Source organism: Ovis aries, chromosome 1 (assembly GCF_016772045.2).
Source record: "Ovis aries strain OAR_USU_Benz2616 breed Rambouillet chromosome 1, ARS-UI_Ramb_v3.0, whole genome shotgun sequence".
In the NCBI taxonomy this organism is placed as follows: domain Eukaryota; kingdom Metazoa; phylum Chordata; class Mammalia; order Artiodactyla; family Bovidae; genus Ovis; species Ovis aries.
In genome coordinates, this window is record NC_056054.1 from 186,664,136 (window position 1) to 186,677,722 (window position 13,587).

At 35.4% G+C, this 13,587-nt stretch overlaps 1 protein-coding gene across 5 annotated transcripts in view; it reads left to right on the top strand.

Moving 5' to 3' along the window:
• STXBP5L (syntaxin binding protein 5L) overlaps nucleotides 1-13,587 on the top strand; it is a 330,353-nt gene that overhangs the window by 203,278 nt on the left and 113,488 nt on the right. For all 5 annotated transcript variants that reach the window (XM_060418502.1, XM_042231962.2, XM_004002958.6 and 2 more), the window contains exons 16-18: nucleotides 3,735-3,952; nucleotides 5,686-5,855; nucleotides 6,542-6,667. In XM_060418502.1, the coding sequence (XP_060274485.1) occupies nucleotides 3,735-3,952; nucleotides 5,686-5,855; nucleotides 6,542-6,667 (514 nt within the window). The remainder of the gene's footprint in view (nucleotides 1-3,734; nucleotides 3,953-5,685; nucleotides 5,856-6,541; nucleotides 6,668-13,587) is intronic.

The window sequence follows — 13,587 nt, forward strand, 5'->3', positions numbered from 1 at the left end:
GCTATTTCACATCCTAAAGATGATGCTGTGAAAATGCTGCACTCAATATGCCAGAAAATTTGGAAAACTCGGCAGTGGCCACAGGACTGGAAAAGGTCAGTTTTCATTCCAATCCTAAAGAAAGGCAATGCCAAAGAATGTTCAAGTGAAGTGAAGTGAAGTGAAGTCGCTCAGTCGTGTCTGACTCTTTGCGACCCCGTGGACTACATGTAGCCTACCAGGCTCCTCTGTCCATGGGATTTTCCAGGCAATAGTACTGGAGTGGATTGCCATTTCCTTTTCCAAGGGATCTTCCCGACCCAGGGATTGAACCCAGGTCTCCCGCATTGTAGACAGACGCTTAACCGTCTGGGCCACCAGGGAAGCTATGGCACAATTGCACTCATTTTACACACTAGCAAAGTAATACTCAAAATTCTCCAAGTAAGACTTCAATACTAAGTGAACTGTGAACTCCCAGATGTTCAAGCTGGATTTAGAAACGGCAGAGGAACCAGAGATCAAATTGCCAACATCTGTTGGAGCATAGAAAAAGCATGAGAATTGCAGAAAAACATCTACTTCTGTCTCATTGACTACGCTAAAGCCTTTGACAGTGTGGATCACAACAAACTGTGGAAAACTGTTCAAGAGATGGGGATACTGGACCACCTTACCTGCCTCCTGAGATATCTGTATGCTGGTCAAGAAACATCAGTTAGAACTGGACATGTAGCAACAGACTGGTTCCACAATGGGAAAGGAGTACATCAAAGGCTGTATATTGTCATCATGCTTATTTAACTTATATGCAGAGTGCATCATGCAAAATGCCAGGTTGGATGAAGCATAAGCTGGAATAAAGATGGTGAGCGAAATATCAATAACCCTAGATATACAGATGATACCACCCTTACGAGAGAAAAGGAAGAGAAACTAAGTGAAAGAGGAAAGTGATGATGAAAGTGAAAGAGGAAAGTGAAAAAACTCGCTTAAAATTCAACATTCAAAAAACCAAGATCATGACATCTGGTCCCATTGCTTCATGGCAAATAGATGGGGAACCAATGGAAACAGTGACAGACTTTATTTTCTTGGGCTCCAGATCACTGCAGATGGTGACTACAGCCATGAAATTAAAAGACACTTGCTCCTTGGAAGAAAAGCTATGACAAAACTAGATAGTATATTAAACAGCAGAGACATTACTGACAAAGGTCCGTCTAGTCAAAGCTATGGTTTTTCCAGTAGTTATATGTGGATGTGAGAGTGGGACTATAAGAAGTATGAGTGCCAAAGAACTGATGCTTTTGAACTGTGATGTTGGAGAAGACTCTTGAGAGTCCCTTGAACAGCAAAATCAATCAATCCTAAAGGAAATCAATCCTTAATATTCACTGGAAGGACTGATACTGAAGCTCCAATACTTTGGCCACCTGATTCTAAGAGCTGATTCATTAGAAAAGACCCTGTTGCTGGGAAAGATTGAAGGCAGGAGGAGAAGGGGACGACAGAGGAAGAGATGGTTGGATGGCATACCGACTCAATGGACATGAGTTTGAGCCAGCTCCAGGAGATGGTAAGGGACAGGGAGGCCTGGCATGCTGCAGTCCATGGGGTTGCAAAGAGTTGGACATGACTGACTGACCAAACACAGCAAATTACCACAAGTTAGCAGTTTGAAACAATACCCATAAATTGCTTCACAGTTTTTGTGTCATGAATCTGGGTCAGGTTATTTGGGTTCTTTGCTCACATCTAAGAGACTAGAGTTGAGGTATTGGCTAGTCTGCAGCTCAGAGTTCTCTTCCAAGCTCATGTAATTGTTGGCCGAATTCATTTTCTTGCAGCTTTTTTTTTTTTATGGCTGAATAATGTTTTATTTTATTTTTAATTTTTATTTTTACTTTGTTTTACTTTACAATAACTGTATTGCTTTTGCCATACATTGACATGAATCCGCCATGGGTGTACATGAGTTTAAAACTCATGTGATTTGTTTCTTCAAAGGAGTGTGTCTCTAACTTCAGGGAGGGCCTCAGTCCCTCTTTTAAAGGGCTCACCAGATTCTGTTGGGCCTACTAAGGATAATCTCTGTTGGTTAACTCAAAGTCAAATAATTATGTCTGTAGTATTATTATTTCCATGTCATATTAAGCTTACAGAAAAATCACAAAAATGTCCTATGAAGTGTTGTATAGCCTTCAGCAAGATTACCCAGATTTCAGTGTATACATGTGTTCCCTTCACCCGCCCTTCTACCATATGCATGCTCTCAATCTAGCACTTGCTTGCTTGCACCCTTTCTCTTTCACCTCCATTTTCTTACACACATACACACACAAACATATACATATACATAGCTTTTTGTAACCATTTGAGAGCAAGCTACAAATATATGTTCTTCTTAACAGTACATGCTCCCCTAAATACTTCAGTGTGTATTTCTTAAAAACAAGGGTACTCTTTTATGAAATGAAATTATAGTTATCAAAATCAGGAGTTTAATATTAATATAACTTAACTAATTAATCTAACTTCCAGATCTTACTCAGTTTAGCCAGTTGTTCCAGTAATATCTCATTTACCAAAAGAAAATCTCAGAGTATTTGTTGGATTTTAGCAGTCTATCTTTAGAGTTTTCTTTAGTCTGGCATGGTTGCTAAGTATTTCATGATTGGCATTTTTAGTTCAGGCCAGTTCTTTTGTAGAATCTCTTTCATTTTGAATCTGACTAATGTTTCTCATAATTGTTTCAGATTGTGCACTTTTGGCAGGAACTCCCAGATTTTTAGAAATTTTCTCAAGAACCCTTTTTAGGATCAGAGATCTTAATATTGTGGAGCTATCATCCAGTTCTAAAATGGAAATAATATTCCTCCAAATAAATATTTCTGAAAACAATTCACAGACCAGACTTTTTAGAAATCATAACTGACTGTTTCCTAACACAGAGCCACTCAGAAATGACCTTTCTAAAATAATCTAGATCATTCCTAATATTGCTAACTGGTAAATTACAAGTATTTCTCATCTGAAGGAATGTCTAAAAATTTGTTGAGAGGAATAAACTCTTGAATAGCATCAACCTTTCATCCAACAATCAAAAGGGAAAACAATGAAAAAAAGAAGTATGGAAAAAGTAACAAGGAAACTTACATTACCATATGTAAAATAGATAGGCAAGGGGAATTTGCTGTATGGCTCAGGAAACTCAACCAGGGGCTCTGTATCAACCTAGAGGGGTGGGATGGGGAGGGAAACAGGAGGGAAGTTCAAAAGCGAGGGGATATATGTATACCTATGGCTGCTGATTCATGTGGAGGTTTGATAGAAAACAACAAAATTCTGTAAAGCATTGTACTTCGGTTAAAAATTTTTTTAAAAAAGGACTTCTCAATCTTGGGAAAGAAGTAGATTGAGTAGTTTCATTATAAACTTTATGAGCTCAAGTGTTTTATCAATAAACAAGGGGACTTTTCTGAGGAACCCATGAGAATGCACACACAGTCCTACATGTTGTTTGGTATATACCATATATGTTCAATGAATGTTTATGTTTTCCCTATAGTCTTCCTCCGGCTAAACAGTACTGATATGAGAGCATAACTTTGAATAATTCCTTGTTAAAATGTAGTTAATTTTGTTTACTTGGATTTAAATTTTTGTGATGTTAACAGATATATTGAAAAGGCTTCAACAAATAAAAGAATTAAGTGCAAATTAGAAGATAACTATGATTCAATATCTTATAGTAACTCTGCAGATGCTATACAAGCTAAAAACTTCAAAAGTGTTTGAAAAACAGAAGGTAGGAGAAGGAAAACAAACATGTGAGATTGTAGAGGAAGACCCATATGCCATTCAGATGATCTACTGGTGTCCAGAGAGCAGAATATTCTGTGTATCAGGAGTCTCTGCATATGTCATAATTTATAAATTCAGCAGACATGAAATTACAACAGAAATAGTGGTAAGTCATTTAAAAATTAACTTTTACACTTCAAGTTATCAAAAGAAAACAATTATCATAGATTCTGACTAGTGCTTGGTATGGTTTTAAGCCATCAAGAGTACAGTATTTGGTCAGTTATCCAGTTCATAGAATTTTAAATTGTTTTTGTTACTATGTTAAAAAATAATTTGGTTTAAAGTGACAAAATCAGCTATTAAATTTAGTATTATTAAATAGGATAGACTATGCCTATAGGTTTTATATAGACAGTCATTGATTTTATGTATAAATGTCAAATTAATGCAAGTTTTGTTCTATATCTTTATTAAATTTTTTAGGTTGTCCTTTTTGTCAGTTAACTGCCATAAATGACTATCAACTGCAGTAAGATTACTTTGATCTTTTAAATAGCAGCATTTTTTATAGGGTGGAAATAATTATGGGGCTGCTTTACCTAATATTAATTTTTAAACATAATTAAATAGTTTAATTATTTGAAATAATGATGCTCTTAAGGGATAAGTTAAGTCTAAATAAAGGCACCTGTGTATAATGGGTCTTCTCTACCCACTCCATTTTATCAGAAAATAAAGATTTTCTATTAAAGGCCTAAATATAACTGCTTATCCCTTAGGGAATAAAATTAAACATTGCTCTTAGAGTATAGTAGTTAAATCCCAGACACTGGAGTCAGATAAGCCTAGCTTTTAATTCTGGCTTTACCAGTGAATACCTGTGTGACTAAACAAGTCACAAGACCCCATTAGTCAGTAGTATAGTCTGGGTAAAGACTCAGCTTCATCACTCATATAATTTCCTGTGTAAATAAAATAGAAAAATAGGAAGTAGTGATAAACTAGAAATTGTAATGCCATTTTCATAGGGTTTTATGATAGTATGTTAAAGTCATTAGCAGAGTATCTAAGTGTAGTAAGCACTTGATAATTGTTATTGCCACCAGAGGATTTAAGTGTTAAGATAATTATGAAAATAATTTGGATAACATTGCTGTATTCACTATTCCATAATTTATTTTTGTAAGCAATTGTTTTCAGTGTCAGAAATGCTTATTTTTAAAATGAAAGACAATGTTTGTGTTATAAAATTGAGTTTTTGAAGCATTGAATGTAGTCATAAAGTAATTTTTAAACATTCTTAACTTTAAAGAAAGGGTTTTTTATTCCAATTTAAATTATCATATTTTTTTCATTAAGCAATTCTGACCAAGCTAATGAAATTATATAAGAGCTAAACTAATAAAATATGCAATTTATTTTGGAAAATTATACTGAATTAATTCGAAGTCAAGATTGAATGATTTTTTTAAAGCTAAAAAGTTTTGTACAAATAACAATTTGTAAGTGTGTTGTGTGCATGTAAATACACATACACATCCAATTTAGTTTCTTTCATTGGACTAACCAGACCAGTTCCTCCTTTTATTTGATCATATGTGGAACTGTAATTTATACTTTACCTTAAGGAATATTTATTATATAGAAAATTTATCTCCACTGGCAGGTATTTTTCTTATAATTCTAAAGAATTAAACACATTTTACATTTTTTTTGTGAACGCCATTGAATATTTTATGTAACTTACTATTTAATTCAGTTTAGGGTATCTCTACTATTAATTGAAATTGAACTAATCTGAATAATTACCAAAACATACCAGATTTTAATATGATTATCATTATTATTATTATGACAACCTAGATGAAATCAAAACTTGATTTTTCTTTTTTTAAGTCTTTAGAGGTACGACTGCAGTATGATATTGAAGATATTATTACCCCAGAACCAGAAACAAGTCCTCCATTTCCAGATCTTTCATCCCAGCTTCCTTCAAGGAGTCTCTCTGGGAGCACTAACACTGTGGCTAGTGAAGGAGTAACAAAGGACAGTATCCCATGCCTCAAGTAAGAGTTGCTACCAAATTTTAAAACAACTTTACATGTAATTGTATAATTCTTTGAAACTTGCCAAATGAAATATCCTCTTTTATTAAGTTATTGTCAAGTGGTCTTCAGTCCACCAAGAGGTACCTTGATCTTTTTTGGGACTATCTATGAAAAGAGTCCAGTATTTTTATTCTTCATTAATAATGAATACATTTCCTTCCCTGAAGGACCCTAAAGAAAACATAGCTTTGACAGAGAAGGCTACAGGTGGAGCAAGTTTGGAGAGCAAGAACAGGAATTTAGGTTTTGAATATGTTGAACTCAAGTTGGGTTGTAGATTAATGGTCATAGTTCTTAATGTCATGCATTATGACTTACCCATATGTAACAAATATTGTGTAAGAAAGTAATTAAATAATAAAAATAATTTAAAATACTACTATCAAAAGAGAAAAAGGAACTCATGAAGTCCAGTGAAGTTCTAGATCTGACTGACTGAAAAGCTACTTCAAGGAAAGGTTAAGAAATCACAAGTGACTTGGTGTATTTTAAGAAAGCTAGAAGATACTGTTTACCTGCATAATGTCCTCAGTGCATGGTATTGTATATTTCTATAGGAAGATTATTGTTATGAATTCTGAAAATAAGCATGAGCATATGTATTCGAACTGTATATGATGCAATTATTTTTTCTGTTTTTCTAGTGTTAAAACACGACCAGTGCGGATGCCTCCAGGATATCAAGCAGAACTTGTTATTCAGTTGGTGTGGGTGGACGGTGAACCTCCACAGCAGATTACTAGCCTTGCTGTGAGCTCGGCATATGGAATGTAAGTAGTTAAACATTCTTTCTAATTTGTATAATTTATCTAATATGTTTGATACATTAAATGTTTCTTTTAAAATAATTAAGTCCTAAAAGTGGAAAGAAACCCTTGCCTGGATTTTTATTAGGTTGAAAATTGTATAAGAAAATAGTAATTTAAACATAAATTGTGGTTAAATGTTCTTTCTTAATTTATTTCAAACTTGTAATAGTAATGTCAAACTTTTAGTGTTGGGAGGCTGTTAAGATATTATCACACTCATACATTTTTATTTGTTTTGTGTTTTCTATCCTTTCACTCTTTGTGTTTCATTTTGGATACTTTCTTTTGACTTATCTTTAAAAGTTCACCAGTTCTTCAGTGGTATCTAATCTAATGGTAGATTCACCCATGGAGTTGAATTTCAGTTCTTTTTTAGCTCTAGACCTTCCACTTGGTTCTTTTTAAAGTTTTCTGTTATCTTCCTAAATTATCACTCTTCTGTTTCCTTGAACATGTTGAATATAGTTACTTTAAATATGTGTTTGACAGGAGGTGCTCAGTAATAATATAGAGGGGCAGGATGAGGTTAGAGAGTGGGAGGAGGTTCGGGGGGAGGAGACATATGTATACTTACCGCTGATTCAAGTTGTTGTACGGCAGAAGCCAATACAACATGGTAAAGCAATTATCCCCCAATTTAAAATTAAAAAAATGCATTTGATAACTAGCTTATTATTTGTCTTGGGTTTGGGTCACATTATATTGTCATCATATAACTTAGGTTTGCCTTTTGGTTTTGTTTTGTTTTATTGAACATTATATACCACTATAAACTATTATAGAGATAATTTGAGGTTCTAAATGATGTTTTCATCCTCCAGAAAGTATTATTTATTTCTCTGACTAAGCTAATAGAGAGTATAGAAAGCTTAGACAGGATAATCCAATCAGACATCCTATCTTTGAAAGTTGGATTGTATTCCCTTTAAGCACTAATTTAGTTCTAATTAATTCTTATTCCTAGTTTGTACTTTTCATAAACATTGTATCAAATTCCACTCCCATCAGCAGTGTTTGAGGATACCTGATTCCCTACAACCTTTTTAACAGCAGTGTATAACCAAACGTCATTCTGTTAAGTAAAAGGAAGTTTATTATTATAATATTAGCACTTTCCTTGTATCTTAAATGAAACCGAACAACTTTTTTTCTCTAGTGACATTTCTGTGTATATTCTTTGTCCATTTTTTTTGCAGAGTTATTTTTTTGTAGATTTGTGAAAAATGTTTATGTAGTAAAGAGGTTAGCTTTCTCTGTGATGAAACCTACAGATATTTTCCTTGGTTTTATTTATGATTTTGATTAGGATTTTTATTTCAAGCAAAAATTTAAAAAATATTTAAGTAATTCTGTTTTTATTTTCTGGCTCTGGATTTTTTGTCATACTTAGAAAAGCCTTTCTCACTTCAAGATCATGAGGCATACTGTCTTATATATTTATTGCTTTAATATATTTAAGTCTTTATCCAGAGTTTATTTTGGTATGAGACATGAAATAGGAATTACACTTTATTTCTTACCTGATGACTAAGAGTTATGCCAATACCACTTACTGAATATTTCATCTTTACCTTCTAAATTTGGGATCATCTTTTTTCAAATTAACACATTTACATACATATATACACACATGCATCGGGCTTCCCAAGTGGTGCTAGTGGTAAAGAACCCTCCTAACAATGCAGAAGACAAAAAAGACCCAGGTTCAATTTCTGGGTTGGGAAGATCCCCTGGAGAAGGGCATGGCAACCCACTCCAGTATTCTTGCCTGAAGAATCCCACGGACAGAGGAGCTTGACAGGCTACAGTCCATACAGTCGCAGAGTCAGACACAATTGAAATGACTTAGCACCCATGCACATATATAGCTCTGTTTATATATACCCAGTCTGTCCTTAAACTAAGTCTCATGAGCTCCAAGAGAACTTGAAGCCAGCTGAAAGGCCAATGACCTGAAAACAATCTTGTGTTCTTAGAGGTTTGGGGGTGTATGTAAAAGATGTATGTGAATATAGATATCGGGAGTTTGCTCTTGACTGAAAAATCCTTTGATAGGAAAGCTGGCAGGAACAGCCTAGTGATTAGGGGAGGAAAGAAAGGTAGTGTGGGACAGCTATAATGCTATTTGTTTGATATGGCCAGCTTATCCTCTAACCCACATGGTTACTACGGAAGATGGCTGAGCTCAAACCATTTTCAGGCTTCCCTATTTGAGAGATTGACCTGCAAAGCAAGGGGATGCTAAAATTAAGAGCTATCAGGGTATATTGCTAGGTTCAGGCAAATTGCTGAAAGCTGTTCGAATAAATAAGTCAGAGAGCATGTTTCCCTTGTTCAGTAACTGGGGGTGGGGGTGACAGTCACTCCAAAGCCTCTGAAGAGCCTATAATTGTATGAGAAACCTTGGACACCTGCCTCATGAACACTCAACTGCCAGAACACTTCAGGCATCCATGTATATTCCACCAAAGTTTTAAGAAATAAGTAACAACAGTATTTATTTTCTTTCTGAGAACCTGTGAAAGAAAAAGTGCCATACATCTCATCTCATGTGGCCAACATAATGACGTCAAAACTTGAAAAGGGATTGGATCAAGATGGCAGAGTAGAAGGGTTAGAGCTCACCTTACCCCCTTAAACAACTCAAAAATTTACCTGTGTGTGGAACAAGTCTCATGGAACTGGAGACTGACCAAAGTAGTCCTATACAACAAAGGTGCAAGAAAAATTTCCATGTAACTAGGTAGGATGGAAAAAAGTCAAAGGGTTGGCACCTCCACCTTGGGCTCTGAAAGGATGAAAAGGTCTGCATGCATAGACACATCCCTTGGGGAGTGAGCAGGTCAAGCCACAGACTAGAAATCCCAGTCTTGGAGCCCTACATAAAGGAAACAAGCCCTCGTGGCTGCAAGGAGACTGGCTGCCAAAACTAAATCAAGAGGATACGTAATTTGAACAGACTGATCACCAGAAGTGAAGTAGAATCTGTAGTAATAATAATAAAAACAACTCCCTGCAGAAGAAGTTCAGGACAGGATGGCTTTAATAGGGAATTCTAGCAAAATTACAAAGAAGAACTTGTTCCTGTCCTTCTCAAACTGTTCTAAAAAACTGAAGAGGAGGGAATGCTCCCAAATTCATTCTGTGAAGCCACCATCACCCCAATACCAAAACCAACCAAAAACACTACTAAACTAGAAAATAAGAGGCCAATCTTTTTGATGAATATAGGTGCAAAAATCCTCGACAAACTGTTAGCATACCAAATCCAAAAATATATAAAAAGGATCAAGCACCGTGATCAAGTTGAATTCATTCCAGAGTCATAGGATGGTTCAATATATACAACTCAATCTGTACAATACAGCACATTAAAAAAAGGAAAGACAAAACCCACATGATCATCTCTATACAGAAAAAGCATTTGATAAACTTCAAAATTCATCTATGATAAAAACTCTCAAAGTGATATAGAGGGAATATATGTCAACGACATAAAGCCCATTTATGACAAACCCATAGCCAGCATAATACTTAATGTTGAAAAAGCCTTCCCACTACAGGAAGAAGACAAGGTTACCCACTTTTACCACTTCTATTCAACATAGTATTGAAAGTCCTCGCCGCGGCAATTAGATGAGAAAGGAAAGGTATCCAGATTGAAAGGGGAGTCAAAACTGTCACTATTTGTACCTGATATGATACTCTATGTAAAATACACACCCCCAAACTATTAGAACAAATGTATTCAGCAGGGTCATAGGATACAAGATTAATATACAGATATTTGTTGCATTTCTATATACTAATAATTAAATATCAGAGAAAGTAAAAAATCCCATTTAAAATTGCATTAAAAAATAAAATACCTAAGGACTAAACATAACCGATGAGGTGAAATACTTAGATGCTGAAAGTATAAAACATTGAGAGAGAAAATTGAAGATGATTCAGAGAAACAGAAAGATATGCTATGCTCTTGGATTGGAAGAATTAATATTATTAAAATGGTCATACTGCCCAGAGTCTACAGATTTAATGTCATCCCTATCAAAATATCTATGATATTCTTCAAAGAACTAAGATAAATAATTCTAAGATTTATATGGAACCAGAAGAGACCCATAATTGCCAAAGCAATCCTGAGGGGGAGGGAAAAATCAAAGCATAATGCTTCTAGTTTCTATTCTGTACTATAAAGCTACTGTGATCAACACAGTGTTGTATTAATTCAAGAAAAGATATATAGAACAATGGAACACAATAGAGAGCTCAGAAATAAACCCATGCATTTGTGGTCAATTAATCTATGACAAAGGAGGCAAGAATATACAAGAGAAAAGACAGTTTCTTCAACAAGTGGTGTTGGGAAAGCTGAATAGCTGTGTGTAAAACAATGAAATTAAAATAAATTTATATTTTAAAAAATTAATAAAATAGAAGAACCATAAAAAAAATTCCTTCACACCACATACAAAAATAAATGTAACAAGTTTAAAATACCTAAATGTTAGTTTATGACCATTAAATTCCTAGAAGTGAACATAGGCAAAACTTTCTTTGACATAAATTGTAGCAATGTTTTCTTTGTTTAGTTTCCCAGGGCAAAAGCAATCAAAGCAAATGTAAAAGCTTTTGCATAGGAAAGAGAACCATCAAAATAATGAAAGACAGCCTATGGAATGGGAGAAAATATTTGCATACTATGCCTCTGACAAAGGGTTAATATCCAAAATGTACAAACAGCTCATAAACTCAAAAAAAAAAACAAACCCCAAAGAATCCAATTTATAAAGATGGGAAGATCTAAAAAGACATTTTTCCAAAGACATACAGATAGCTAACAGGCATATGAAAAGATGCTCAACACTGTTGATCTTCAGAGAAATGCAAATTAAAACCACAATGAGGTAGCACCTCATCCTAGTCAGCAGTTTCACAGCATCATCTTTTAGAATTTGAAATAGCTCAACTGGAATTCCGTCACCTCCACTAGCATTGTTCATAGTGATGCTTTCTAAGGCCCACCTGACTTCACATTCTGGGATGTCTAGCTCTAGGTGTGTGGGAATGATCACACATTCATGATTATCTGGGTCGTGAAGATCTCTTTTGTACAGTCTTCTGTGTATTCTTGCCACCTCTTTTAATATCTTCTGCCTATGTTAGGTCCATACCATTTCTGTCATATATTGTGCCCATCAAGAGATCTGTAGTCTTTCCCATTCTATTGTTTTCCTCTTTTCTTTTCATTGATCACTGAGGAAGGCCTTCCTATCTCTCCTTGCTGTTCTTTGGAACTCTGCATTCAAATGGGTATATCTTTCCTTTTCTCCTTTGCCTTTATCTTCTCTTCTCAGCTATTTGTCAGGCCTCCTCAGACAACCATTTTGCCTTTTTTGTATTTCTTTTTCTTGGTGATGGTCTTGATTACTGCCTCCTCTACAATGTCATGAACCTCCATCCACAGTTCAGGGACTCTGTCTATCAGATCTAATCCCTTAAATCTATTTGTCACTTTCACTGAATAACTGTAAGGGATTTGATAGGTCAAACCCGAATGGTCTAGTGGTTTTTCCTACATTCTTCAGTTTAAGTCAGTTGAATTTTGCAATTAGGAATTCATGATCTGAGCACAGTCGGCTCCTGGTCTTGTTTTTGCTGACTGTATAGAGCTTCTCCATCTTTGGTTGCAAAGAATATAATCCATCTGATTTTGGTGTTGACTATCTGGTGATGTTCATGTGTAGAGTCTTCTTTTGTGTTGTTGGAAGATGGTGTTTGCTATGACCAGTGCATTCTCTTAGCAAAACTCTGTTAGCCTTTGCCCTACTTCATTTTGGACTCCAGGGTCAAACTTGCCTGTTACTCTACGTATTTCTTGACTTCCTACTTTTGCATTCCAGTCCTTGATAATGAAAAGGACATCTTTTTGGGGTGTTAGTTCTAGAAGGTCTAGAACTAGACCTAGAACGGTTCATAGAACCATTCAACTTCAGCTTCTTCAGCATTACTGGTTGGGGCATACACTTGGATTACTGTGTTATTGAATGATTGGAAAGGAATGGGTTGGAAAGGAACAGAGATCTTTCTGGTAGAAAGGTCTGACAAAATGTGGTCCACTGGAGAAGGGGATGGCAAACCACTTCAGTATTTTTGCCTTGAAAACTCCATGAACAGTATGAAAAGGCAAAAAGATAGGACACTGAAAGATGAACTCCCCAGGTTGGTAGGTGCCCCATATGCTGCTAGAGATGAGTGGAGAAATAACTCCAGAAAGAATGAAGAGACAGAGCCAAAGGAAAAACAGTGCCCAGTTGTTGACGTGACTGGTGATGGAAATAAAGTCCAATGGTGTAAAAAACAATACTGTATAGGAATCTGGAATGTTAGATCCATGAATCAAGGTTAATTGGAAGTGGTCAAACAGGAGATGCAAGAGTGAACATCAACATTTTAGGAATCAGTGATTTAAAATGGACTGGAATGGACAAATTAACTCAGATGACCATTATATCTACTACTGTGGGAAAGAATACCTTAGAAGAAATGGAGTAGCCCTCATAGTCAACAAAAGTGTCCAAAATTCAGTTCTTGGGTGAAGTCTCAAAAATGACTGAATGATCTCTGTTCAGTTCCAAGGCAATGGAATGTTCAGTTCTCAGCCATAAAAAGGAACACATTTGAGGTAGATGAACCTAGAGCCTGTTATACAGAGTGAAGTAAGTCAGAAAGAGAAAAACAATTGTATACTAAAACATATATATGGAATCTAGAAAGATGGTACTGATGAACCTATTTGCAGAGCAGCAATGGAGACACAGACATTGAGAACAGACTTATGGTCACGGCTGGTGGTGGGAAGAAGGAGAGGTATATAG